This window comes from Penicillium malachiteum (genome assembly GCF_028827825.1).
Source record: "Penicillium malachiteum strain IBT 17515 chromosome Unknown utg000002l:1.0-8849297.0:1.0-8852440.0, whole genome shotgun sequence".
Classification (NCBI taxonomy): Eukaryota; Fungi; Ascomycota; class Eurotiomycetes; order Eurotiales; family Aspergillaceae; genus Penicillium; species Penicillium malachiteum.
This window is the reverse complement of record NW_026643095.1, coordinates 8574574-8598388: the sequence shown is the minus strand read 5'-3', so window position 1 is coordinate 8598388 and position 23815 is coordinate 8574574. Positions and strand designations below refer to the sequence as shown.

Sequence of the window (23815 nt, the reverse complement as noted above, 5' to 3'; positions counted from 1 at the left end):
TATATGAAGTCTCATTAATCACCTTCCAAGGTTCCAATGCTCACTTCTATTTACTGTAAATTAACAAAAAGACCACCGTCAACCAAAATCTGTGCACCAGTCTGCTCAGATACAAATTGTCAGTATGAGTTCATATTCTTCAATCAATCCGCGATTTAACTCACCACATAGCTGCTTAGTTCCTCACAGGCCAAGAACACAGCAGGACCCGCCAGGTCAGGCGGTTGACCCAATCTTCCAAGAGGAATTCGACCTTCCATATACGTCCTCTTGACAGGATCCGCCATATCTTCATCATTCAACTGGGTGCGAATAGTACCCGGAAGGAGGGCATTGCAACGGATTCCATATTTCCCAAGCGCCACCGCACAAGACTGCATCAGACTCAAGACACCGGCCTTGGTGGGTGTATAATGTGTCTGCTCACCACCACCGACAAGCGCTGAAATGGAACTAATACCGATAATGGATCCACCGGGCGGGGACTGGGCTAAAGCCATTTGTCTGGCCGCAGCCTGTGTAGCGAAGAAGGCACCTGAGAGGTTGGTAGAGACAGTATGGTTAAGAAGAGAGGGCTCGAGCCTATTCCAATTAGAATACCAACTTCCGTTCTGATAGGAGGTGCCACTTACTCAAGGAAGTCTGCAAATTTACACACGCCCGCATTGCTCACAAACACATCTAATCGACCGAATGCCTCGACTGTCTGCGCAACAAAGTGCTTTCCTGTCTCAGGCTGAGAGATATCTCCTGCAACTGTGAGGAAACGAGTCTTGTCTGCTCCCTCTTCGATCTCATTGACTTTTTGACGCAGCGATGCTAGTAAATCCTCTTCCTTTGGACCGCCCAGATGGCTAATCGAGACCTTAGCACCATGGCGGATATAATCAAGGGCAATTGCCTAGATAAAACACAAATGTTAGTCAAAAATGCCTTTCTAGAGATGTGAATCCTAACATACCCGTCCAATGCCGGTAAGACCACCGGTGATGGCAGCTACTTTGCCAACTAGTAATTGTGGAAGAGGCATTCTGAGTAATTAGTGATATCAAGCTGATTGAAAGGTTGCAAGATCAAGAGTGCAAGCAAGATAAAATAACACGTCGCCTAATTATTTTTCTATCGCGCTGGCAATTTCGCATTCCCCGCTGATTAGATTTCGGGTTTCGCGATGATGATGAACCGAGTGTGGGGTTTATTCTTAATTTCCCCCACATTTGATGGTCACGCACGACAATAATTCCGTAGAGTATGTCTAGCCGATGGCAATGTGGCATAGTGGGATTGCCAAGTTCAAGTCTGCATACTCAAACTGAAGAAAAAAAATTGTCTAAATATTTTCTACTGGTAGTACTTTCAGTTTCATCCACAAGTCACTCTATTGGTATGAGTCGTAAAGATGCTATTTATGTACATGAATATCATGAGGTAACGTCACAGCCTCGTGGAAAGAAGAAATTGAAGAAATTGAAGAAAAATAAAGAAAAATAAAGAAAACGCTAAAATCGATCACTTAAGCATGAGTACCATTAGCAGCCTGCTCATCGTCAGGAGCACAAAGGCTCTTTTGAGGCGCAGGGGTGAGGAGCGCAGAGGCAGGGATTAAAGGAGCAGCAGGGTTCAGCTCCAGACCGAAACCTGGCTTATCCAAGACAGAGACATCAAGGTATCCATTGACAGGAAGGGGCTCGTTGGTGAAGAGGTTACCGAAGACAGGCATGATTGACTTGCCATCGGGGGAGTTGGCCAGGTACTCTTGGAAGGGGCTGTGGGACTGAGAAACGACAAAGTGGTAAGAGTAAGGACCAGAGGCGTGAGGAACGACGGGGATATCATAAGCGGCAGCAAGAGCAGAGACCTTGAGCAGCTCAGTAAGACCACCCAGCCACATAACGTCAGGCTGAATGATATCCAAGTTGCGGCCCTCAACAAGCTTGCGGAAACCATAGCGAGAGAATTCATGCTCGCCGGTGGTGAACTTGACAGTGGGGTGGGCCTGCTTAAGCAGAGCATGGCCGTCAAAGTCATCGGGAGACAGACACTCCTCCCACCAGTCAATATCCAGACCAATAGCCTCGCAGCGCTTGACCAGCTGAATAGTATAGGGAACAGTGAGAGACATGTAGCAGTCGACACGGAGAGGGAAGTCGGGTCCAACACTAGCACGCATAAGACGAAGGTATTCAACATTCTTCAACAGTCCCTCGGTTCCCTCATCAGGACCATGAGGCAAAGCAACCTTGGCACCGATAAATCCCATTCCCTTAGCAGCAGCAGGCTGAGGACCAGTGCAGTAGAAGTTCAGGCGGGATCGAGTAGCCCCACCAATCATCTTGTAAACAGGCTCCTTGCGAATCTTTCCAATCAGATCCCAAATAGCAAGGTCGACAACGGAGATAGCGGCCACGGGGAGACCCTTGCGACCGTAGAACATGGAAGCCCGGTACATCTTCTCAAAAAGGTTGTTGGTATCGCGTGGATCTATACGAGTTGGTTTATGTTAGAATGCCGGTTTCTATACTCCATAAAGGGTTGCAAGATCCATACCTTCACCAATCAAGAAGCGCTCAAAGTGCTGGTGAACCAACCAACAAGCTGGGGGACCACCAAATCCAGTGGCAAATCCCTTGGTGCCATCAGTGGCTTCAATCTCCACGCAGAATGATCCCAGAACGTTGATACCCCAGGAAGTACGAGAACCACGGTATTCAGCCCACTTGGTCATGGGAGTAGAGATATTGCTGTCAATCAACCAGTGACCTCCCTTGACCTGAATGAATGTGTTAGTATTTATTCCCTCTTCAAAGATGGACTTCATCTCTTACATTATGGTAATCACCTCCAGAACCAACACCATCAATGACGAAGGTGCGGATCTCCTTAATGCGGGGAAACTCCGATACTGAACCCATGATTGCTGAGGAATATGATCAAAATGAGTTCAATGAGAATTCAATGGGATATATGAAAAGAGAAAAAAAAAACTTTGAAGAACGTGGGGGAATTGACACTTTTTCAATACACGCAACTGAAAGGGTCATCCGAGACTTCGGGGGAGCAATGCACCGAGATGCGACAGTGGGGTTACCATGTCGGACTACCACCGGGGTAGAGCGTGGGGCAGATTAAGACTCTGGACGCGTAAATGATATTCCATTATGGCAGATCATTGCATTTGAGATTGACCGAGGTCATTGAAATCTTTCATAAAGCTGATTCATCCTTGATTTAGCATGGCGATCAACAGGGTCCAGATGTTCTGTGACTCCTGTCCGAGTCGATTACTCCGAACTCCACCAATAAATCAACTTATTTTTATGATGCACTTTTGTCTGGTCTATGACAATGAATCTCAAGGTCTTATTTTCCCATTGGCGCCAAGTTCAATCGCATAATGACCCGAGTGGTTAAATCGCCAACTGCGCATCGATTTCCTACTCCCACTGACGGCCAAATGTGGGACACATCTTAAAAGGAGGATATATCATGGGCACTACTGGACTTCCGACTTGAATATTCATACCGGAAAAAACGAAGTATCGAACATTGAAGCTCAAAATTGGGATGAATGCTCCATGGTTTGTATGAATCAAAGTTGGGGCCCTTGATAGGTGTTCATATACCAGTTGGACTCCAGCCCTGGGAAGCACCCAGGGAACCCGAATACAGGAAACGTCAAGCAACGGCAAAAACTTGAATTCGATTGCTCGTATGAAATATCTGTAAATTAACACTGATCAGTGGCATTGCAAGGTTTCCAACTTGAATCTAGGTAAATTCCCGCATTTAAGTGTTAGATTCGGCGCCAACTGGTCTGGAGCGTGTGGTACTAGCAGTGTTCATAGTATGATGGGGATTTTGCTAGAACAAGACAAGATGAATAAACCACTGTATTCTACTTGATGAAAATTGCACAAAATGATTGAGAATTCAAGCATAATGACTTACTTCATGAACATTAAATTCATGTGTTTCTCTAACAGGCAAAAGAACCCGGTTATCAACATTCAAGATAAGCGGGGTCCCCGCTCTACTCCAAATCATCTTCATGCTGGAACATCTCGCATCTCACTCTGGAAAATCCCAATCCAACTATAATCATGCGACGAGTTAAAAAGTCCCGCAATGGGTGTGCTAGATGCAAGAGCAAACGGGTGGGTTATCTCACTTATTTGCCCCAAGTTGCCCATTTCTTCAACTTACCCGAAACAGGTTAAATGCGGAGAAGAGAAACCCCATTGTACTCGCTGCACGCGACTCGGCATTCGTTGCCCAGGATATGTCCAGTCACTTCGCTGGGTCTCCCAACCTGAACAGGCCAGTCCTGATCCAGTATCAGAGTATAAGCCACCGAGTCCTGCCCGCTCTTCGAGGATACCGGGAGACCCATCGGTCCGAATAGAGGACATTGGGTCATTAGATGATGCAGATTCTAGACCACATCAAGAGCCAGATTCGTCTGAATTTGATTTAAATGACTCCAATGGTATCTGCGAGGATTTATGGGATCTACCAGGCAATCGATCGCTCCCAGAATTGACCGATCTCTGCACATCATCTGCAGCCACATCATCTGCAGCCACATCATCAGGCTTCTTGTCTCATGATGTTTCTGCCGTCTTTGACTTTGCTCAGTCTGGCGACACAGTCGCTGATTTATCAGATCTTTTATTCTTGATAAGCCAACCTCAGGATGAACCAGATGGCCATGATAACAATATTTACCGGGATTTCTCACCCTCAACGATCGTGCGAAGTTACCCGCCTGCATTACAACGCGCCCCTCCACACGATTTCATGTCGATATCGCGGTCCTTAAACAACCCATCATGGACGCTCATTGAATACTATTTCAAAGAGGTGGCAGCCCTTTTTTCGAGCTACGATAGTCAGATGAACCCGTTCCGCACGACGGTCTCTCGACTATGGGGCTCATCACTAGCCATGTGTCGCACAATGCAAAGTATGGCAGCCGCAACACTTGTGAACGACTTTCCCAAATTTGGTCCACTTGGTAGAAAGATGCGTGATGAGGCTATTGAGATCATTACCCGTGAAGCGGTGATGGATGATAAATCCTTGTTAGCGCTCCTTATGCTCGGCCAGACAGCGAGCTGGCACGATCCGACCGACTTGGGGATTTCGCATTTCAATTTGTTGCGTAGGCAGCTTAAATCGCTAGGGTCCAATTCCACACCGCAGCCATTTGGATTCCCTAAAAGTTACAGTAATAATTACCGGTTCTTCGAGGAGGCCCTCATCTACTGGGAGATGCTCTTGTCTTTTGTTGCAGACAATCATTCCGTTCTACCGGATGACTCGCGTGCCTCATTTACAGAAGAGTCCCTTGTCTTACAGCGCGTCCCGCATCCATGGACTGGCATCGCACGAGACACGCAATTCACTGTACATGAGGTTGGCAGACTTGTTCGTCGCGAACGCAAACGTATCCGTGCTAGCAGATTCACATCCCTCGACGATATCACACGTGCACAGCTAGCCATCGAAAAGGCGCGCGAGCTGGAAGACCGCCTACTGAATGTAGCGCACCCTTCAGAAGCCGAGATCATTAGTCCAGGAGATGACGAAACTCCAGTCTGGCATCTGCTTACAATGGCCGAGGTTTATCGCTGCACCGGGTTGCTGCAATTATATCGCGCTTTCCCCGACCTATTACGAACTCGTCTTCCAAACCCCGAGGAGAACCAGTTTAGAGATGTCCCAAGTACAGCGCAGAGTGATCCATTCTTCCCAATAGACTTGGATAGCATGAATCTCAGTCAGCATACGAACCAAGATACTCGGGGTTCCCCAGTTTCATCTTCTTCGCATAATATTAATATCTTCCCTCTACCTACTCAACCCCTGAACAAGGCTACATGTGAAACCGAAGAAAGCTCTACTGGTCTATACGATGCATGGCTTACTGATTTCGCTGTCACACTTCTCTCCCGTCTGAAAACAATTCCATTTGAATCGCGCACACGTTGTCTTCAACCACTTCTACTTGTTGCATCATCCAGCGAGCTTCGCCTACCACGGTTATCGGCAGATCAGAGAGATGAGTCAGAGGGAAATCAAAGTCATGACAACGAACAACCTGGCACAGAGACACCCGATATCTCTATGGAAGCTATTGAAGTTTCTCAATCCCGAAAATTTATCCTTGGTCGTCTGACCTCACTTCTCCATGTGTTACCCCCCTAAACCTATCAACGTTTGTTTAAGGCTTGTCAAGGAGGTATGGAGACGGATGGATGCTGGTGAAACAAACACCTACTGGGTGGATGTTATGATTGAGAAGGGCTGGGAGACCACCATGGGTTAACCTAGTCACCCAATTCATGATAGTGCCAAATGCTGCCCAGATGTGAGGATCACTGAACCACTCAGTCGTTCCGCTGCGGAACAACCTTCCGAGGTACACTTTTCACAATCTATGTATCAGATCAACGACGAACATGACAAATTATCATCAATCATGATAAACTGCTGTGGAACACCATTATCATATGTGATTTTGTATCCATTTCAAAATGATAGATTTTCTATGAGTATCTATCAGACTACCTGCTCAATCACATCGGTCTGCGGGCTTCAGAATAGCCCCGATAAGGCGAATCAACTCGTCTGCCGGACATAATCACTTCTTCTCGTATTTACGATTGGCGAAGGTTTTCTCCACGTCAACAAAATCAGTTTAACTTTCTCCTTTTTCACCTCTTTTGCTACCTGTTTTGGCTAGCCTGCCAAGGCGTATCAGCTCGTTCCCAACCTCGGAAGCGGAATACACTGCGGAACGGCTCTCCCCCGCACTAGTCATAGACTTATAGCGGGCAAGTTCAAGTTGAAAACAGCTCGTAGTACCCACCTGAAAGTGAGCTCTTTATCATCCAAGAACCCCTTCTTACCCTTCAATTGAACCAAAGGAAGGTAAAAAAATGTCCTTAACCATTAGCGGAATACAGGGCCGACAAATTACTGGTAAAACAATCCTCCCTCAAGGAACTGAATTCCAGAGCTAAAAGTGTACAGTGCCAACTGGACTGTTCATTCACAATGAATTTGTGCCATCGATCACAGGACAAACCCTGGTCGTAGAAAATCCTGCGACAGGTGAACAACACGGAACAATCTCAGCCGCCGGGCCAGAGGATATCAATGCTGCCGTGAAATCCGCAAAAGCCGGTTTCGAAGCATGGAAGAAAGTCCCCGGTCCTGCGCGAGCTCGCCTACTCCTCAACCTCGCTGATTTAATTGAGCGAGATGCACAAGAACTGGCTTCCCTCGAAGCCGTTGACTGCGGTAGTCTTTTTACCGATTCAATGGGAATGAATATCCCCCAGTCTGTTGGTTGTCTACGATACTATGCTGGATGGGCCGATAAGATTGATGGGAAGACATTGAGTATGGATGGTGGGATTGCGTATACTTATCGCGAGCCACTTGGTGTCTGCGGTGCCATTGTACCCTGGAACGCGCCCTTGTAAGTCATGTTCCTGAACCACATAAAATCCATCCAGGATGAACGCTGACAATGAAATATGATACAGGATGATTACAATCTGGAAGTTGGCACCTGCGATTGTTGCTGGAAATGCCCTGATCATCAAGTCATCCGAGAACTCACCCCTATATGCCCTGCGACTGGCCGAATTAATCAAGGAGGCTGGTATCCCAGCAGGTGTTGTGAACATTGTGGCAGGTGACGGACCAAACGCCGGTCAGGCTCTATCCGAGCACATGGAGGTTCGCAAGATCGCTTTCACCGGAAGTGCCATTGCCGGACGAAAGATTATGCAGGCGGCCGCCAGGACCAACTTGAAGAAAGTAAGCCTCGAACTTGGTGGTAAAGGTCCATCAATTGTCTTTGATGATTGTGACCTCGAGAATGCCCTACTCTGGACCCGTATCGGAATTACAGCGAACAACGGTCAGATCTGTGCGGCTGGATCACGTATCTATGTTCAAGATTCGATTTATGATCGCTTTATCGAGGCTTATAAGAAGGCTTCAGCTGACGCACCTACCGTTGCTGGAAATCCGTTGGATCCGTCAACAACCAAGGGACCTGTTGTGAGCAAGGTTCAGCATGAAAAAATCTTGGATTATATCCGACAGGGTAAGGAATGTGGAGCACGTTTGTTATTTGGTGGAGAACGTATTGGCGAGAAGGGATACTTTGTGCAAAACACTGCATTTGCAGATGTTGGTGATGATGCGACAATCATGAGAGAGGAGATCTTTGGTCCTGTCGCGGTAAGTGACTCACTGATCCAAGATTGCGTTGATGTATTTGAACTGATTGAACTAATTAAATCAGAGCATCGCCAAGTTCTCCACCGAGGAGGAGGTCATCTTCAAAGCCAACGATTCAGCTCACGGACTCAGTGCTGCGATCTTCACAAATGATGTGAACCGTGCTCATCGTGTCACCCAAGCTCTGGAGTCAGGACAAGTTACTGTAAATGCCTGGGCTATGTTGAGTCCAAATGTTCCATTTGGTGGAGTGAAAGAAAGTGGGTTCGGTCGGGACATGGGTGAGGAAGCCCTCGAGGGTTGGACTCAGGTCAAGGCAGTCAAGTACCACATTCTTCCACGTCTGTAAGAGATAGATATGAATTTATGTATAGGAGCATCAGAAATGTAATTGCGATAACTATCATGATCGAACGTGACATAGTAAAGTTCCAAAGACTTGCCAAAATGATAGAGCAGAGAGATATTCAAAGAGCTAATTTTACATGAAGACTCGGACACGGGTATTTGCATGATAAAGAGTAAACTAATTAGATATTTTGCAGAATTCCAGGACGAACTCCCTCCAAGATTGAGGTCACTTCATACCACACCTTCGCCCTTGCCTTAGCTCCATCTGCGCTTCGCACAAAAGGCGACATACCTTCACCATCCACATATCCATCATTCATATAGCTACCATGAGCTTCAGTACCATTAAGGATACCCGCAACAAGAGTACGAGAACCCACTTCAGTTGAGCGTGCAACGACCAACTTGAACAGTGTGAATTTCCAATTACCCTCTCGGGCAAGCGATGAGTGACATAGACCCGGGTTTATCATATTGATAACGACCTCAGATCCACGCACGCGACTGGCAAGTTCATGTACGACGAGAACCTCGAGAAGTTTCGATGTGGGATATCTCGCGCTCATATCAGCACGATCTTTGTCTGAGAGAGTTTGGAGAGTCTTGTCTTCCTTCCATTGATTAAACTCGACCCATCCATGTACTTCACTGACCACGAATGTCAAGTGAGGAATGCTAGAAGGGAATTTGACTTTTGTTTCCTTGAGCTTGGGAAGAAGGAGCAAGCCCAAAAGAAGAGTGCTAATGACGTTGACAGTAATAGTTCGTTCGTAACCCTCCGCAAGCTCAAAGTTGTGTGTTGCGATTGCGGCGTTTAGGATAGCAGAGTCAAGGCGTGGCAGTGTGGAGATGCGCTCCCCAAACGCCAGTACGGACTTATAAGAAGCGAGATCGACCTCCCACACTTCACAGACTCCAGGTCGGTTAGTGGAGGATTCGATGTCCTTTTTGGCTTCTTCTCCAGCCTTGACATTGCGTACTCCAAGAATAACGCGAGCGGCGCCGAGACGGACGACGTGGCGGGCAGACTCCTTGCCTAGGCCCACATTTGCGCCAGTAATGAGAATTGTTTGTCCATCTAGGGAACCCTTGGGGTAAGGTGGGCGGGTGAGGAATTGGGAGTAAAGGAAGCTGGGCATGATGATAGATTTGTGTGTAGAAATTTCACAGAATCAGATATGATTAGATTTGGATATTCAAAACTTTGTAAAAAAAGGTTACATTACTCTCCTATTTATCATATTATCCCTGAAGTCATAGAAACCTTGGAACTTGCAAATGTTAGTGTAGGCGGCAAGTTCAATGACGAATTCTTCACGGAGTTTACAATTAACTTAACCCCGTTTCCATATAGTGGATCACTCCATCACTAACTTATTACGTGAATTTACGTTTCCGAAACAATCCCCTTAACTCCACTCATCCAAAATCGTTAACACCGAAGAAGTTCCCCTTTCCTGGTTGAAATAGAAAATCGACTGATTCGGAGTCACGGTATATGCCGGTCGGAGGAATAATGTTACCGATTCTAATGACCGGAGTCACTCGGATTCAATATAACAGTGATCATCATGAACATGACCCTATACGAGGTAAAAAAGTGCGAGACATTCCCGTACACGATCCTCCAGACAAAATCCAGAAATTCAGCGTCCAATTTGCTACTTTTGATTGGCCCGCCTAGATGGACGCAGTGCCTAAGAAGTATCTCCGCCAGGAGGTTTCTGAGCCCAGACCCTCTTCCTCAAGTGCTAGAGATCGAACAGGTCAGCAACAATCGACTAAGAAACTTGAAAGAAATCGAAACATATGACCTACGCCCTCTGATAATAATGTACTCTGGGATTCTTTAACTCCGATCGAATCTTTCTAACGTATGTGAGGACCTGGTCTCTAGACCAAGCCACATCCCCCAACCCTCGATTCCAGACGACCACATGTTATAATTCAAGGCACCGGCTTCCTTGAAGTGCTTCTCCCTGGCCCATGCACCAATAGGCCACTTATAGTTCTTTTCATGGACATCGATGAATCCAGCCTGCTCGATAGAGGCACGCATGGTATTCAACGTATCGATTCGGCGATCGGCTCGTTCTGCACAGCCAAAGGTATTGTCTCCCCATGTGGCAGCCAAACTATCTTGTGATAAACTACCATCGTCGGTTTCAAGATGCGCATCCAACTCTAGTTGCTCGATCCATCCGCCTGGTTTGAGGTTACTATGACGAGCGTGTTTAGAAACCAGAACTGATAGAATAGCAGAAGTGAAACGCACTCGAAGCATTTCTTCTAGACCACCTTCCATTCAGCCACATCGAAGGATCCAAGCATGATGCGCAAATGGATGAGGTCGAATGGCTCGCGCCAGGTCCATTCTTCCAAGACGTCATCTACTTCGAGGATGTAGTTTGGAGGAACCAATGCTGCTGGAGGTGGGAATAGATCAACACCGCGGACAGTTGCTGCGCTGAAATTAGGGGACACTTCTTGATAAAAATTGTCTTATTGCCTGTACCTTCGGGAAGCATGTCGGCAACGTCACTGAGACGGTATTAGCAGGACAAAAGAGAGTCACAATTGATTGCCTGACATACATCGCCCATAAACCATTACCAGTTCCCAAATCCAGAATATTCTAATAAGAGTGAGCCTAAAGATGGGTCACATCCCCAGCAGAATACATACCCTTAAAGGCTTAGTTACTGGTGCTTGGAAGAGCGGGTTAGGCTTGTCAGAATCCATCACAATAGCAACAGCATGGCTTATCGGGTTAGATTAGTCGAAAGCTTCGAACCTTTGAAGAAGAAGACCTACCCAGCTTCCAAACTCTCAAATTGTTGCTCATCAGCAGGACTCCTATACTGTCATCAGTGATCACTCCCAGATACCTTAGTGGAGTAAGCGCTTGAGTACCAGGATTTGTTTTCTCTCATAGTCTGATATCGGCGGCCATCTTCGATCAACCCTCGATAGGTCGAGGATGCGATTGAAGTTGTTTCACTAAATATTCAAATGTTATACAGGGTAGCTGTTGAAGTTTATCAGAAATATGATACAGCTTGAAGTGAAACTTACGATTGATAATCACCAGGGGCCGAATTGTCAGTATTGAACTCAGGGTCCTGTTGGTGGATGAGATCACTATTAGTTTGGATAAGAGGGATGGATATAATTCAACCTACCGCTGTGATAGGTTTATCTGACATGATGAGATGTGATTCATAATACTCAAGGGATGGAGACTCGGAATAGATTCATTCCACATGTGCAGTTGAGGCTTGGTGACTACAAAAGGAATCTGCATTTCCTCACGAAAGGTGCATAACCCCGCATTAAAACATTTGAACATGCAATACTCAGAGACGGCATGACAAAAGTCTTAGTGCGTTTTTAGCTCAGTGTTTTATGTAATTAGACTGATCCTTGCGTCATGCAGAAGACTGTATTGAGTTCTCTAGTTCAACTTATCGCGGGACGCACCGGCCCCTCTCATCTGGAAGTACCTCAAGTCTTAGTTGAAGCATGTATTTTATCGGACTTGAAGAGGACCATTTTAAATGGATAGAGGGTAAGTAAGAGATTTAGTAGGAGGTAAGCTAAGGGCAGAATGAGAGATGTAATGCGATATTAGATGAAGATGAAATGAGAGATGTAGTAGGTGTACGAAGTAACCTTGGACCCTGGAACCGGTCGCAATAACTTTTGAGAAGTGGATATTATATTTACTGTTCTTCTGTAGATACCAAGGTATAGTTCTAAGCTTTCTATTCAAATGTTCTATTGGAGAGGCCTGCATGTAAAATGATGTCAACAGGCTCTTCTATCTGACATCGGTGAGGCTGTAGCCTATAGGTGCACAATGATCTACAAACCTAGCCACATTCCTCGATTTTCAAAACATTCAAAACATTTGAATAGTCGCCACCCTCGGCAATTCCGGTGCCAGCACACTAGAAAACGGTACCCTTGACCTGGGGCTTGTCCTTCACGTTAATGTTTCTAATCATGAGAGCCCACGGGATCGCCAGGACCATAATACCCGTACCGATAGCAAGCAGCCGTAATTCAGCATAACCATAAGCCTTCTGGATAGCAATCCGAGTAGCACTTCCAAGTGGGTATCCCCGTTGCACAACCAAGGAATTATAGATATTATCAAAGTTCGATATCGCCGACTCTGGAAGGTATCGCTCCAAGGCATTCGGGAATGTATTTTCCCAAACGGTCATACTGATGGTCAGACCGGCGCTATCACCAATAGTACCCACAACATTCAACAGAGCAAGTGCTGAGGCAAAGTGTTGATGATCAACTGCAGCCAGGATAGCGAGTTGCTCAACGATGATGAAGATGGCACCACCAATCGCAATGAAGATCTGGCACATGATTTGGTATCCGACGCTCATTCCAGGATGACGGAAATAAATCATCAGGCCTTGAGCGAAAATGTATAACGGAACTGAGATAAACAGTAGCCACTTGAAGCGACCAGTGATGGAGATGACCCAGCCAATGAATAGTAAGAGAAGGCCAGAAACAATATCGAAGATATGATTAATCCATCCGGCCTCCTGAGGAGTTAACCCGTTGACAACTTGAAGGAAAGAGGTGAAGTAATAGTTCCAGCAGTAGTAGGAGAGCTGGTAGGTTGCGTCAAGTAGACAAGCACCGATGACGGTACGATTCTTGATATATGAGATTTCCAGCATTGGTTTCGGTGCAAGGAACTTTTCCCACATAGCGAAGAAGAAAAGCATGGAAAATCCGAGCACAAGCATTGCGATAATATAGCCGGATCTCCATCCGTCTGGGGCGTAATCGGCGATATCGAAGGGTAGCTCAAATAGGACGAGACCTAGGGTGAATACAAATACACCGACCACTGTGTATAATTAGCCTTCTGTCAAAATCGCTGTACTGGACTGAGTCTGGGAAATATCCAAGTAGTGAGAGAAGGTGGGAAAGCTTACAGTCAAATTCCTTGGTCCAATGCCAAACATTCTGCCAGAAAGTGCGACCACTAGGCTCGCGAATCAAATGACCTTGCCTCTCAGCTTTCTTCACAGTCCACTTCAATGTGAAGAACAGTGGGGCAGCGGTAAGAGGAAAGACAATTGCCCAAGTACCGAATCCCCATCTCCAGCCATTACCAGCGAGATTGTAGAACTCTTGACCAACTGTGGGACCAGCGAAGGCAGTGATGATATACGGAGAGGATGTGAAAGCATATGCAAAGGCTCGGTTCTTTAGCTTGGAGACATCGGCTGTGATCACATCGACACAGTACTCCATTCCCATGAAGCCCATTTCGTAGAAGACCTAGTGTTCACGTTAGTATTCAGTATTTCATATCAATTCAGTGACTTGGTACTCACATATCCAGCACAATAGATTCCGAAGCCATTGCAAGAAGCCATCAGAATCAGACCCAAGGTAGCAAAGAAAGTCATTAGCAAAAATCCTTCAGCTCGACCCCATGTATCAACAAGTTTCGCCATCGGAATGAAGACAGCGGCAGAGCAGGCATCAGCAATAGCCGAGGGGAGACCTGAGAGCGAGTGATACTCATAGTAACTCGCGACATAGGGACTAATAGTATCATAAACCGAAGACTGGAAAGCATTAACGAAGTAGAGGAACCACATGCTGTTAGATAAAAACCTTAGCTCAAGTTAACCACTCGACCGTTTTAGACCACTGGGGACCTACTTGATGAATACCAAAATGAGTGTTTTCTTCGTCCAGGTCAACGTCAAGGCTTCGGCATCACTAACACCTCGTTGGAGTTCTGGCTCCGGCAGCTCGGCACCATTATCATTGACAGGAGCAGCAAAGTCGGTAACATCACCATCTTTCTTCTCCGTGGCATCAACAGCACCGACAGAACCAGTATCAACCGAGGAGCTTCTTGCACCATCGTCCTTCAAACCGCGACCAAACACGTTGCGAGCCCTACGCAGTAAGGGGCGCATCTGTGTAACCGCCATGATGTCTAGGTCTTAACAGTAAAACAATAGTAACTGAATAGGCCGGCATAGATGAAAGCAAAAGATGAGAAACAAATTCCACGACGGGAAATTTCATACATTAAAAGCAATCAACAGCGATGTAGGACAATCCCTGCCTCATAGGAGACGAGCACCGAAATCGGAAGCATTTGGACAAAAAGTCCGAAGCACGCGCATCGAAAGGTTTAATTAAGAACCGGGGATGGAAGCCTGCTCGATTGATGATTTGTTCGGTGCAGGCGGATGGATCGATTTGCCCCCTACACCATGTACACGACTCCACAGGGGGCTAACAAGACTTGAACGAAAAAATCAGACTCGTGCTCGTTCACCTGAGACCTGAACTGATCGGCGCCAAGTTCGGATGAAGGGTGGGTCAAGATGTCCTGTCTAGTGTTCAATCTCAGACAACTAATTGTATTTCGTAAAAGAAACGGAATTAGGAAACCTGTTTTTCGAGATCATGGAAGTATTAATCCCGAGTACTCTTGCATTTTTGCGTGTATAGCGGCCCAAGGAAAGACAAGAGAGAGATGAAGATGGATATGTAAGTTGATATGAAGCCTTGTTGATCGTTCAATTCCACATTTCAAGGTTTCATACCTGGATAGTAAACATACTGCCCAGGTGCACTTAAGCATTTCTCTGGGCATGATCTGGATGACCGTGAAGTCTAGAAGATCTAATCAGATTCATCTTATCTCGCGTGGCGAACCTTGAGAATGAGCAAGCAGGACATCACAGACGCAGGGAAAAGGATCTAGTGGGTCTAACAAGTATGGTCCACCTAGACCCTGAAACGTGAATGGATCACAATGAGCGCAGTAAACCTTGGCCCCCTCCAATGCCCATCATTATCGGATTTGGCCGCCTCGGAGACACAAATAACAGGAGATGAAATGTGGAACTTGCATTGGACTGATCAATCATGTCCAATCGTGGTGGCTCTCGGGCAACGAGTCCGGAAAAACTCGTGTTCACCGTGGAAATTTCCAAATGATTACTGTAAGAATCCTATTATCAGATCTCAGCCCCGACCCCGGGGCTTGAGGTTAGAAGAGCCTGAGCTAAGTAGCGGATGGAGCGCGTTCGGAGGGGCTTCGGGATCGTCATGGATGGTGTTAGTGGATGATCCCGGAATATGGGTCATCGCGGCACAGGCGGTACGACCTGCAGTTCAACTAGCCCGATTCACATATTGATCATAGCATCCAGGCAGCCCAGGAAAAAAAAAGAGATGTTCCCTCAACTGTAGCCCGACGCGTGTTCAACTTGAAGTGAAGTGATAGTGCTAGCATGGTACTTGCTGGCCTTGACAACATATAATGCCATCCATCCAGTAGTGCGCAGGTTCAAATTGCAGTCGAGATCTCGGGACGGGCTCTCCGAGTCGGGAGCATGAATATCCATGGATGCCGAATGGAATTCGATTGAAGGGTGAATGTCACGGTTGAAAGTTAGTATGAACCATTTCCCGGATCATCGTGCGGGCGTAAATGGATACACACCCATAGACTCGGATGAAGTCAGAGAGATCTGCCATCTTGTCAACTGGTAGGGATATTAAACCTCGCGACTATTGAGACAGGTCGGCTTGGAAGGGTTATTAGCTGGAGGTCGGCAGAGCCCTGGAGAAACAGGTACCTATACGAGATTCAAGTTACGGATAAAAGGGAAAATTTGAAAATATTGAGGTAAATTGAACTATGTACAATCACTTTTGGAGTTTGCATCACTCATCGCGGGAATCACCGCTGAGATAGGGTATCGTCTAGTCATCTCGGGGGAAATTCAAGTTCCATATCAAATCATCGATCTATCCATTACCCATTCCGAACGGTCATCAAAAAACATACGTCGTTTAAAGCTTTTTACAGCTGGTTGACCCAGGGGGCAATGCCCGCCTGCATCTGGTTGAGCCACTTCACAAGCTCAATGAGCTCGGCGCGGCGCTCATCCTCGAGCTGGTCCTCATCACCGGTCAGGACAGCCTGGAAGATGGGCAAGAGCTGAGGAGTCAGCTCACGGATGGTAGCATCCTCCCACTTGTACATCTGGCAGATCATACGGTAGAGGGGCTCGTTCTCCTCGTAGTCATTCTTCAGGGGAAGGATGCCAACAAGGACAGGGAGAACCTGCTGGATAGGGACGGCAGCACGGTTGCGCAGGATCATGCGGCTGAGACAGCCAGTAGCATTGTCCTGCAGACGGGAGACGTCCATCTGCAAGCACTGCTCGAGACGGGTGAGGATAGTGGGGTACTCCTTGGCCATCTCGGCCTCAGCGTTGGAGTGCTCAACCAGGCGACCAACAGCGTAAGCGGCGTTGGAGCGGGTCTGGGGGTCCTCATCGCCAAGGCGGTGCAGAAGCAGCTTGAGGAAGGTGGAGGTCAGAGGGGTGACAGCGCCGCCCATGCCGTTGATGCACTCGGCGAGGACACCGACAGCGGTGGCACGCTCAAGAGACTCGCTGCTGCTGGCGTAGCGGAGGATGGTGCGCTCAAACACCTTCCAGAGCTCAGAGAAGCTCTCGCCCAGAGCGGTGGCCAGGCCAGAGACAACATCAAGGGCGGTGTCGATAACGACCCAGTCGAACTCGGAGGTCTCGTCAGCGACCTCATCCTCGTCATCGAACTCCTGCTGGCAAGGGTGCTTCTTGGTGATGATGTCAGTGATCTGGTGGATCACGTTGGTAAGCACAGACTCATCAGCAATGAGAGCAGGACCGCAGAAGCGGAGGTTCTCAGCCATGTTGCGGTTGATATCGGCGACGGTAGCACTAGTATGAACACGTTAGTGAATTGAGTTCCAATAAACGGTCTAACGAAGATGAGAATGCAAGAGTTAAGGAATATATCAGTCGTGATAAACGCGGTTCACATCATGCGTGCCTTTGGCACGTCAAAGTGAGCTGGGTTAAGCGATGTATATCATCATGTAAAGTGGGAAGAAATGGGCAATGTGCTATAGAAAAAAAGGGAATTTATAAACGTACCGGTCCTCTTCCTCAGTCCACATCTTGATGGTGGCAGTCATGAGGATCTCACCGAACTTGGCAACTTGGCTAGGAAGCTGAACCTGAAGGGGAAGGCCAGGCTGCCACTTGGCCATCTGGCCACTCTCCTCAGCGATGGTGTACAGCATAGCATAAGAGCGGTGAAGAGTGCTGATGGTGCTCTTGCGAACACCCTCGTAATGGTGGTCAGCCAGGGGCATAACCTGCTCAATGGTCTGCTCGAAGTAAGGCAGGAAAGAGCTGCGGGTGTGGGTAACCAGGTCACCAATGACCTCAACAGCGATCTCCTTCTCAAGGGCGAGGGGAGTGGTGGCAGTGATGTCATCCCAAGCATCCTCATCATCCTCAATGTCAATATCCTCAATCTCGCCATCGAACTCGTCATCATCGTCCGCACTGGCAACCTTGACCTTGTGGCCAGCAACGGTAACCTCCTGACCGACGAGGTCCTTGCCGTGTTCACCCAGGGAGACGTCGAAGTCAGTCTCGTCCTGCTCAAGACAGGCGAAGAGACCCTTGACAGCACCCTCGAGGAAGGGAGTGAAGTGCTCGCCGTAAACCTTGGACATGGCACCCCAGAAGATGTAAGTGCTCTCCTTGAGACGGGAGTGACCGAGGTTAAGAGCCTCCTCGGTAGCACGCATCAGAGGCTCAACGTAAGGCTGGTAACGCTCGGGGCCGGCAGCGGCGGCCATCTCACCCATAGCATCAGTGACGCTGGCGCGGAGGTCAAGCTCCTCCTCGGAGTCTTTGACAGCAGCGAACTCCTGGAGCAAGTGCATAGAGTCGTCGAAGAAGGGGAGGAAGGAGTCGCCAGCAGAGGAGGCCAGAGATCCAAGAGCACCAGCAGCAAGAGACTTGATCTTGAAGTCGGGGTGCTTGAAGAGGTTCTGGAGAATGGGGACGAGCTCGCCCTGGTAAGGGGCAACATCCTTCTCGTCGAGACCGTCAACGACGGCATCGATGGCGCTGATACCAGCCTTGAGGATGTCGACAATAGGACCCTCCTCCTCACCCTTGTACTCTTGCATAGCAGTGGTGAGGTTCTGGAACAGCAGAGGCATGAGGGACTGGTGCTCAGCGGAAAGGTCTTCAGCCAAGTCATCAGCGAGACGAGCAACAGTGTGGAGAGAGGCCATGCGGACCTTGTACTCAGGGTCGGCAAGGAGCTGCAGAACCATAGGGAAGATCTCCTTCATCTGAGTGCTAATGAAGTCAGGAGCACCCTCGACACACATACCCAGAGCCAGGATACCAGCACGGCGGTAGTTGGCATCGCCGCTTGAGAAGTACTGGCCAAGAGCCTGGAGCAGAGGAACAACGACCTGAGCAGGGGGCAGGCTCTGGGAGAGCTGGTCAAGGAAGGCCAGGGCAGAGCGAGGAGGGGTGATGTCGTCATCGGCAGAAGAGTCATCATCCAACTCGGTGACAATGTGCAGAGCAGTGCGAGTAAGCTGCTCACCAATACGAAGACCCTGGACCTTCATCTTGCGGTACTGGATGACCTGCATCAAGAAGCTGATGGCCTGGGTACGGGTGTCCTCATCGGCCTCAGTGTTGGCAGCAATCTCGTTCATGAAGATGACCAGGTCCTTCAGGTGGATGGTCAACAGAGCGGGGTCACAGCCCAGCAGAGTCTGGAAGACCTCGAAAGCCTGCATGATGCGGTCCTCCTCGCTTTGGTCGATAGCGTTCTTGAGAACGGCAACCATAGAGGGAACCATATCCTGGAAAGCCTTAACGGGACCAGGGTGAAGCTCAGGCTCAAGGTACATAGCGAGCTTGCTCAAAGCCAGCAAGGTGTTGATGCGAACCTCAGCAGACTCGGGGTCCTGGATGGTCTTGCCAAACAGGGTGAAGAGATCCTGGAACTTCTCCTCGAAGCTCTCACCCAGAGTCTCCAGAATGGTGAAAAGGATGTAGATAGCGACCGCACGCTCATCCTGGTTGCCACTGTCCGCGGCGCGCAGCAGGATGTTGGGGAGCTCAGCCCACTCACCATCGTTCAGATCAATCTTAGCAACAGCCGAGATGATACGAGCGATGGAGTGACGGACCAAAGAGGAGCTCTCGCCCATGGTAGAGCGAAGAAGCTGCTCACGGACCTGGGGCTTCTCATTAACACCGACCTTCAGCCAGTGCTTAGAGACCAGGGAGCGGGCCTCAACGGCAGCCAGCTGACGAAGGTTGGAATCGTCATGGGCGGTGGCGATCTGGATGAGGAGGACGAGGGACTGAGGCTGGGTGTAAAACTCCTTCTGCAGGACACCGGTCGCCTCCTTAACATTACCCTGGGAGGCTGGAGACATCATGTTAGCTGAGGGAACAAGCTCTTGTCAATGTCAATTGGTACATACGATCCAGGATAATCTGCAATTGCTGCAGGAATCGTTGCTGATCCATGGTGGCAAATATGTTTCAAACAATCTCCTAATTTTTCTTCTTTCACAGCCTTCTCTCTTTTATCCGTGAATGGATAATAGAAAGGCACACGTCCCAAGCTGAAGCTCTTGTAGAGACAGCAGGACAACAAATGAGCAAATTGTCAAGAAAGACAAACGGCTCACAAGGGGTATCACAATAACAAAAAGGAAAGAAAAAAAAAGGAAAGGAGTGGTGGTGGGGGAGAATAAGAAGGAAAAAAAAAAAGATCAAGAAACGCGGAAAAGAAAAAAAAGTTTCATCAGGGGTGGGGGGTCACCTGATTTGGTTTAGAGTGGAGGGACCACGACTTAACGATTGGGTAAAAACTTGGGCATTAGAGGAGTTTTTTTTTTCTTTTCTTTTTTTTTCTCTCTTGGGTCGCGAGACGCATTAGGGTTTTTTTACACACGGGAATTCTTATAGAATTGAAACTATAATTTAAATAAAAAGTACAGTAATAATGATATAGTGATCGTGTGGTTATGCACTGCCGTCTTATTGATATTGCAGGGATTACTAGGATATCAATTCAGGCTATGTAATGAACAAAGGAACTCTCGAGGTCAGGGTGTCTTTTCTTTGTTTATTTGGATTTTTCAGAGCTTGGAGATTCTTTGAGATTCTTTTATGGATCTTGCCCCTTTCCTAGTTTTTTTTCTGACTGGTGGACCCTCCTCGTGGGGATTTACCATATGCTAGAAGGCACTAGCAGCTTATACCCATGGATACTCTGTCCAGGTGGGCAACCAGAACATCATTGCAAACACATGGCAGTCAACCTTGGAATGTTTCCTGGGCTTCTGTCTTACTACGGAGTACCTATTGATTCCGGGGTGCTCGATTAACTAGCATTACTGGTACTCTAACTAGTAGGACTAATTGACTATGATATCATAGTTGACTACCAGTGACATGGTATACCTAAAATCACCTAGCAGCACCGTATAACAGGATTAATATTGATTGATGTCATCGTCCTCATCACATATAAACATTCGAAACATTTGAAACAGCCGTAGCAAGAAAAAAATAGAACCAACGCCAACATGTAGAACAAAGTCCACCCAAAGCAAAAACCAGGGATATAATATTCGCCAAACTCATAGATAACCTTGCCCATCTCATTCATGCTGAGGCCACAGAGACTGTAGAAGCTCCAAATCCTGCGCAACAGCCGGACTTTGCCTTGCGCAGTCCTCCAAAAAGCGCATCATCTCATCGTTCCATCGTTCCCAGCCCAAGGGGAGTGTATCACGCACGCGAGCACTAGGTGAGTGTGCGATGCAATAGAATAGTAGGATCTGACCGAAGAATCTAAACACTGTTAATAACACCATTCGAGTAAAGGTAATGAGAATGGGGATTTCAGGATAACTTACTGAGAGCAAAAGGCAAACTTAATCGGAATGCAGCTCGTCATCTTTCGGAAGATACCTTGCGTAATAGGCCAATCCATAGCATTTCGCAATCCACTCTTAATCTGCTCAATATCATCATCGGTTAATTTGTTCGGAATGCGGAGAGCCTTGTAAAGATATGGGCGGCCGATATGGAATTGCGCAATCATATATCGTCCGCGAAGCATAGCATCTGTTATCGCCACTGCGGGGGACAGTGGTCGATTAGGATCCATGGGTCGTGGCGAGGAGATTGGGTGTGGTGAGGCAGGTGTTCCAGGAGACGGATGATGCATAGAGTGATCCCCAGGTGTAGGATGCGAAGGATGGAGAGCATGGTCGGTGAATTGAATGGTAGGGGGGAGGTTGGTACGCCATTGCTCAAGTTGATGGCGGAGCTCGGTGTTGACAGCGGGGAGAGGGATATTTCCGGAGTCGGCTTTCATATTTTTAACCAATGCCAGTTTCTGAAAATGGATCACATGAACTTACAATAGAAATAGAGAGAATGCCTGATTCGGGTGAGGATAATTCGATGCGCGACCTGGGCGAGAAAGTGGTATTGGAAGAATGAATCATCGACCACGTTAGATAAGGGATAACGGTTGGAGCCGTAGCCATTCGTCTCGAAGCCAATGAATTTTGGGATCGGAACCTGCTCTTCCAATCTCGAGAGACCACTTGGTGGGAGATGAAGCTCTTGAACAAGAATGGTCTCGTTCATGAGACAGTTCCAGTAGACCCGGGATTTCATATCGCCTTCCCACTCATCAAAATTGACATTGTGACTGACGTATTGTTAGAGGAAATCGTAGATAGAAAAAGGAGCAGCAACTTGACTCACTTGGTTAACATAGACAAGCAACAAGTTGCGGCCCGGTGAATCATTGCCCAAGAGTCCATGGGACGTAGGATTTGGCCATAGTATACACTGCGGAGAATCAGCATTGCTTTGTACAAAAGCCTAGTGAAAAGGTATACATACGATGAAAGGAGGTAGAATTGACAACTTTGGAGGTCATTGTCGCACATCATGAATCCAATACGTCGACGGGCTTCGTTGAAAAAGCGCAGACCAGGCTGCTCTTCAATAACCACATTCATCCATTCGGGAGGCTCAAATCGATGACTTTGGGTTCCCGGTAAAGGGTAGTTACCTTCTTGATGGGCAAGAACCGCCAAACAACCCAGGGCCATGACACATAGAACAACGCAACTCTCCATCGTATACCCGAATCCTGTTTCGAGGGCCGTACCAACGGTAAACGAGAAGAAAAAGCTCTTGTCCATAACTGGTGTAAAGGGATTGAAGACACTAAAGAATGCATCTGCCAGGCCTTTGACCATGGAAAAAGGTACGGTCTCGAGCCATTGGCTCCCCGCATGCACAGGATATGGCGTTGTAAACATTGGCAATGGTCGCCGTGAAGATTCTAATTCAACGACGTAGTTCTTACCCAGCAATTCATAGGCCCCCAGTAGCTGATCGGGAAGAACTTGGCGCGCACCAGGCCAGAGGATGACTCCGTGCTGACTGAATGAGATAGAGATCCGACCATTTTGATCTGGAGCAGGCTCTCTATCTTCCCAATCGAATTCATCTTCCTCCCGAGCAGGGGTAAAAGAAGATGACATAGCCGTAATGCGGCGACTATTGCTCACAAACGCGGGCGACTGATGCGATTCTAGCCCATTTCCCGAGACCTGACGCATCTGGCCTCGGAGAGACTGAAGATCATTGACTACAGACTTTGGAATGCTCTCCAACTTAGTCTCTAGTCGATGCAATGTACTCATAATCATTGTGAGTGATTGGTCTCGTCTAGATGAGGTTAGCTGGAGTTGCGATTTCCAATTCGAGTTCTTGAATTTCAAGTTCCAACCCACTTTGATGATTTTCGCTCATTGTAGACACAATCTAGACCCAGGGACTTGCAAAGTCCACATTTCGGCCTTGATTCGTCACATCTTGTTTTCTTCAACCGACAGGTCTCACACGCCTTTGAAAAATTAGTCCCGGTCTCAATTTCATGTATGGACTCCCGGTCGCAAGGTACATACCACCGTGGCGATGAAGTTCCGGGGCTTTTTTGAATTGCCGGTGGCGGCAGCTTCCTGTTCATCAGGGGAGAGTAGATCTTGGATGGGCAGACCATTATGATCGGATAACCCATCCCTTGAATCCTCGAATGAGCGCTTGCTCATCATGCATCCTGCGCGCAGCGCGTCGGGATTCGATATCGCGATTCGCGAAAAGATGCGCTCCGTTTTTTTCCTTTGGAAGTGGGGCAATAAATGATGTTGAGCTGCCAATGGGAAGCGATAGCGGATGAATCATCGCTTTATTTCGGGTAACAGAAA

At 47.7% G+C, this 23815-nt stretch overlaps 9 protein-coding genes across 9 annotated transcripts; 2 read left to right on the top strand and 7 right to left on the bottom strand.

The window, feature by feature from the left end:
• Positions 1 to 50: 50 nt before the first annotated feature.
• On the bottom strand, positions 51 to 1030 carry N7483_006211 (SDR family NAD(P)-dependent oxidoreductase; the record flags this gene model as incomplete). The annotated part of the gene is made up of 4 exons (XM_057089648.1): positions 51 to 101; positions 165 to 582; positions 633 to 901; positions 962 to 1030. 4 exons carry the CDS (start codon positions 1028 to 1030, stop codon positions 51 to 53), a joined length of 807 nt encoding a protein of 268 aa, XP_056949477.1.
• Positions 1031 to 1513: 483 nt separating this feature from the next.
• N7483_006210 (L-rhamnonate dehydratase) lies at positions 1514 to 2912 on the bottom strand (the record flags this gene model as incomplete). Its single annotated transcript, XM_057089647.1, has 3 exons — positions 1514 to 2481; positions 2548 to 2770; positions 2826 to 2912. The coding sequence occupies 3 exons, from the start codon at positions 2910 to 2912 to the stop codon at positions 1514 to 1516; spliced, it is 1278 nt and encodes a 425-aa protein (XP_056949476.1).
• A 1188-nt stretch (positions 2913 to 4100) lies between these two features.
• On the top strand, positions 4101 to 6328 carry N7483_006209 (Zn(II)2Cys6 transcription factor; the record flags this gene model as incomplete). Its single annotated transcript, XM_057089646.1, has 3 exons — positions 4101 to 4154; positions 4213 to 6194; positions 6229 to 6328. 3 exons carry the CDS (start codon positions 4101 to 4103, stop codon positions 6326 to 6328), a joined length of 2136 nt encoding a protein of 711 aa, XP_056949475.1.
• A 613-nt stretch (positions 6329 to 6941) lies between these two features.
• On the top strand, positions 6942 to 8608 carry N7483_006208 (putative aldehyde dehydrogenase; the record flags this gene model as incomplete). Its single annotated transcript, XM_057089645.1, has 4 exons — positions 6942 to 6984; positions 7036 to 7486; positions 7554 to 8259; positions 8324 to 8608. 4 exons carry the CDS (start codon positions 6942 to 6944, stop codon positions 8606 to 8608), a joined length of 1485 nt encoding a protein of 494 aa, XP_056949474.1.
• A 181-nt stretch (positions 8609 to 8789) lies between these two features.
• On the bottom strand, positions 8790 to 9749 carry N7483_006207 (Short-chain dehydrogenase/reductase family protein; the record flags this gene model as incomplete). The annotated part of the gene is made up of 1 exon (XM_057089644.1): positions 8790 to 9749. One exon carries the CDS (start codon positions 9747 to 9749, stop codon positions 8790 to 8792), a length of 960 nt encoding a protein of 319 aa, XP_056949473.1.
• A 541-nt stretch (positions 9750 to 10290) lies between these two features.
• Positions 10291 to 11816, bottom strand: N7483_006206 (uncharacterized protein; the record flags this gene model as incomplete). The annotated part of the gene is made up of 10 exons (XM_057089643.1): positions 10291 to 10361; positions 10528 to 10801; positions 10909 to 11072; positions 11126 to 11151; positions 11205 to 11245; positions 11296 to 11371; positions 11425 to 11466; positions 11524 to 11610; positions 11686 to 11732; positions 11793 to 11816. The coding sequence occupies 10 exons, from the start codon at positions 11814 to 11816 to the stop codon at positions 10291 to 10293; spliced, it is 852 nt and encodes a 283-aa protein (XP_056949472.1).
• A 744-nt stretch (positions 11817 to 12560) lies between these two features.
• N7483_006205 (Major facilitator superfamily domain general substrate transporter) lies at positions 12561 to 14597 on the bottom strand (the record flags this gene model as incomplete). The annotated part of the gene is made up of 4 exons (XM_057089642.1): positions 12561 to 13492; positions 13581 to 13929; positions 13986 to 14256; positions 14320 to 14597. The coding sequence occupies 4 exons, from the start codon at positions 14595 to 14597 to the stop codon at positions 12561 to 12563; spliced, it is 1830 nt and encodes a 609-aa protein (XP_056949471.1).
• Positions 14598 to 16489: 1892 nt separating this feature from the next.
• N7483_006204 (putative importin beta-4 subunit) lies at positions 16490 to 20036 on the bottom strand (the record flags this gene model as incomplete). Its single annotated transcript, XM_057089641.1, has 3 exons — positions 16490 to 17396; positions 17613 to 19932; positions 19991 to 20036. The coding sequence occupies 3 exons, from the start codon at positions 20034 to 20036 to the stop codon at positions 16490 to 16492; spliced, it is 3273 nt and encodes a 1090-aa protein (XP_056949470.1).
• A 1142-nt stretch (positions 20037 to 21178) lies between these two features.
• On the bottom strand, positions 21179 to 23662 carry N7483_006203 (uncharacterized protein; the record flags this gene model as incomplete). The annotated part of the gene is made up of 7 exons (XM_057089640.1): positions 21179 to 21371; positions 21437 to 21893; positions 21947 to 22242; positions 22299 to 22385; positions 22440 to 23276; positions 23342 to 23454; positions 23516 to 23662. 7 exons carry the CDS (start codon positions 23660 to 23662, stop codon positions 21179 to 21181), a joined length of 2130 nt encoding a protein of 709 aa, XP_056949469.1.
• Between the last annotated feature and the right edge of the window lie 153 nt (positions 23663 to 23815).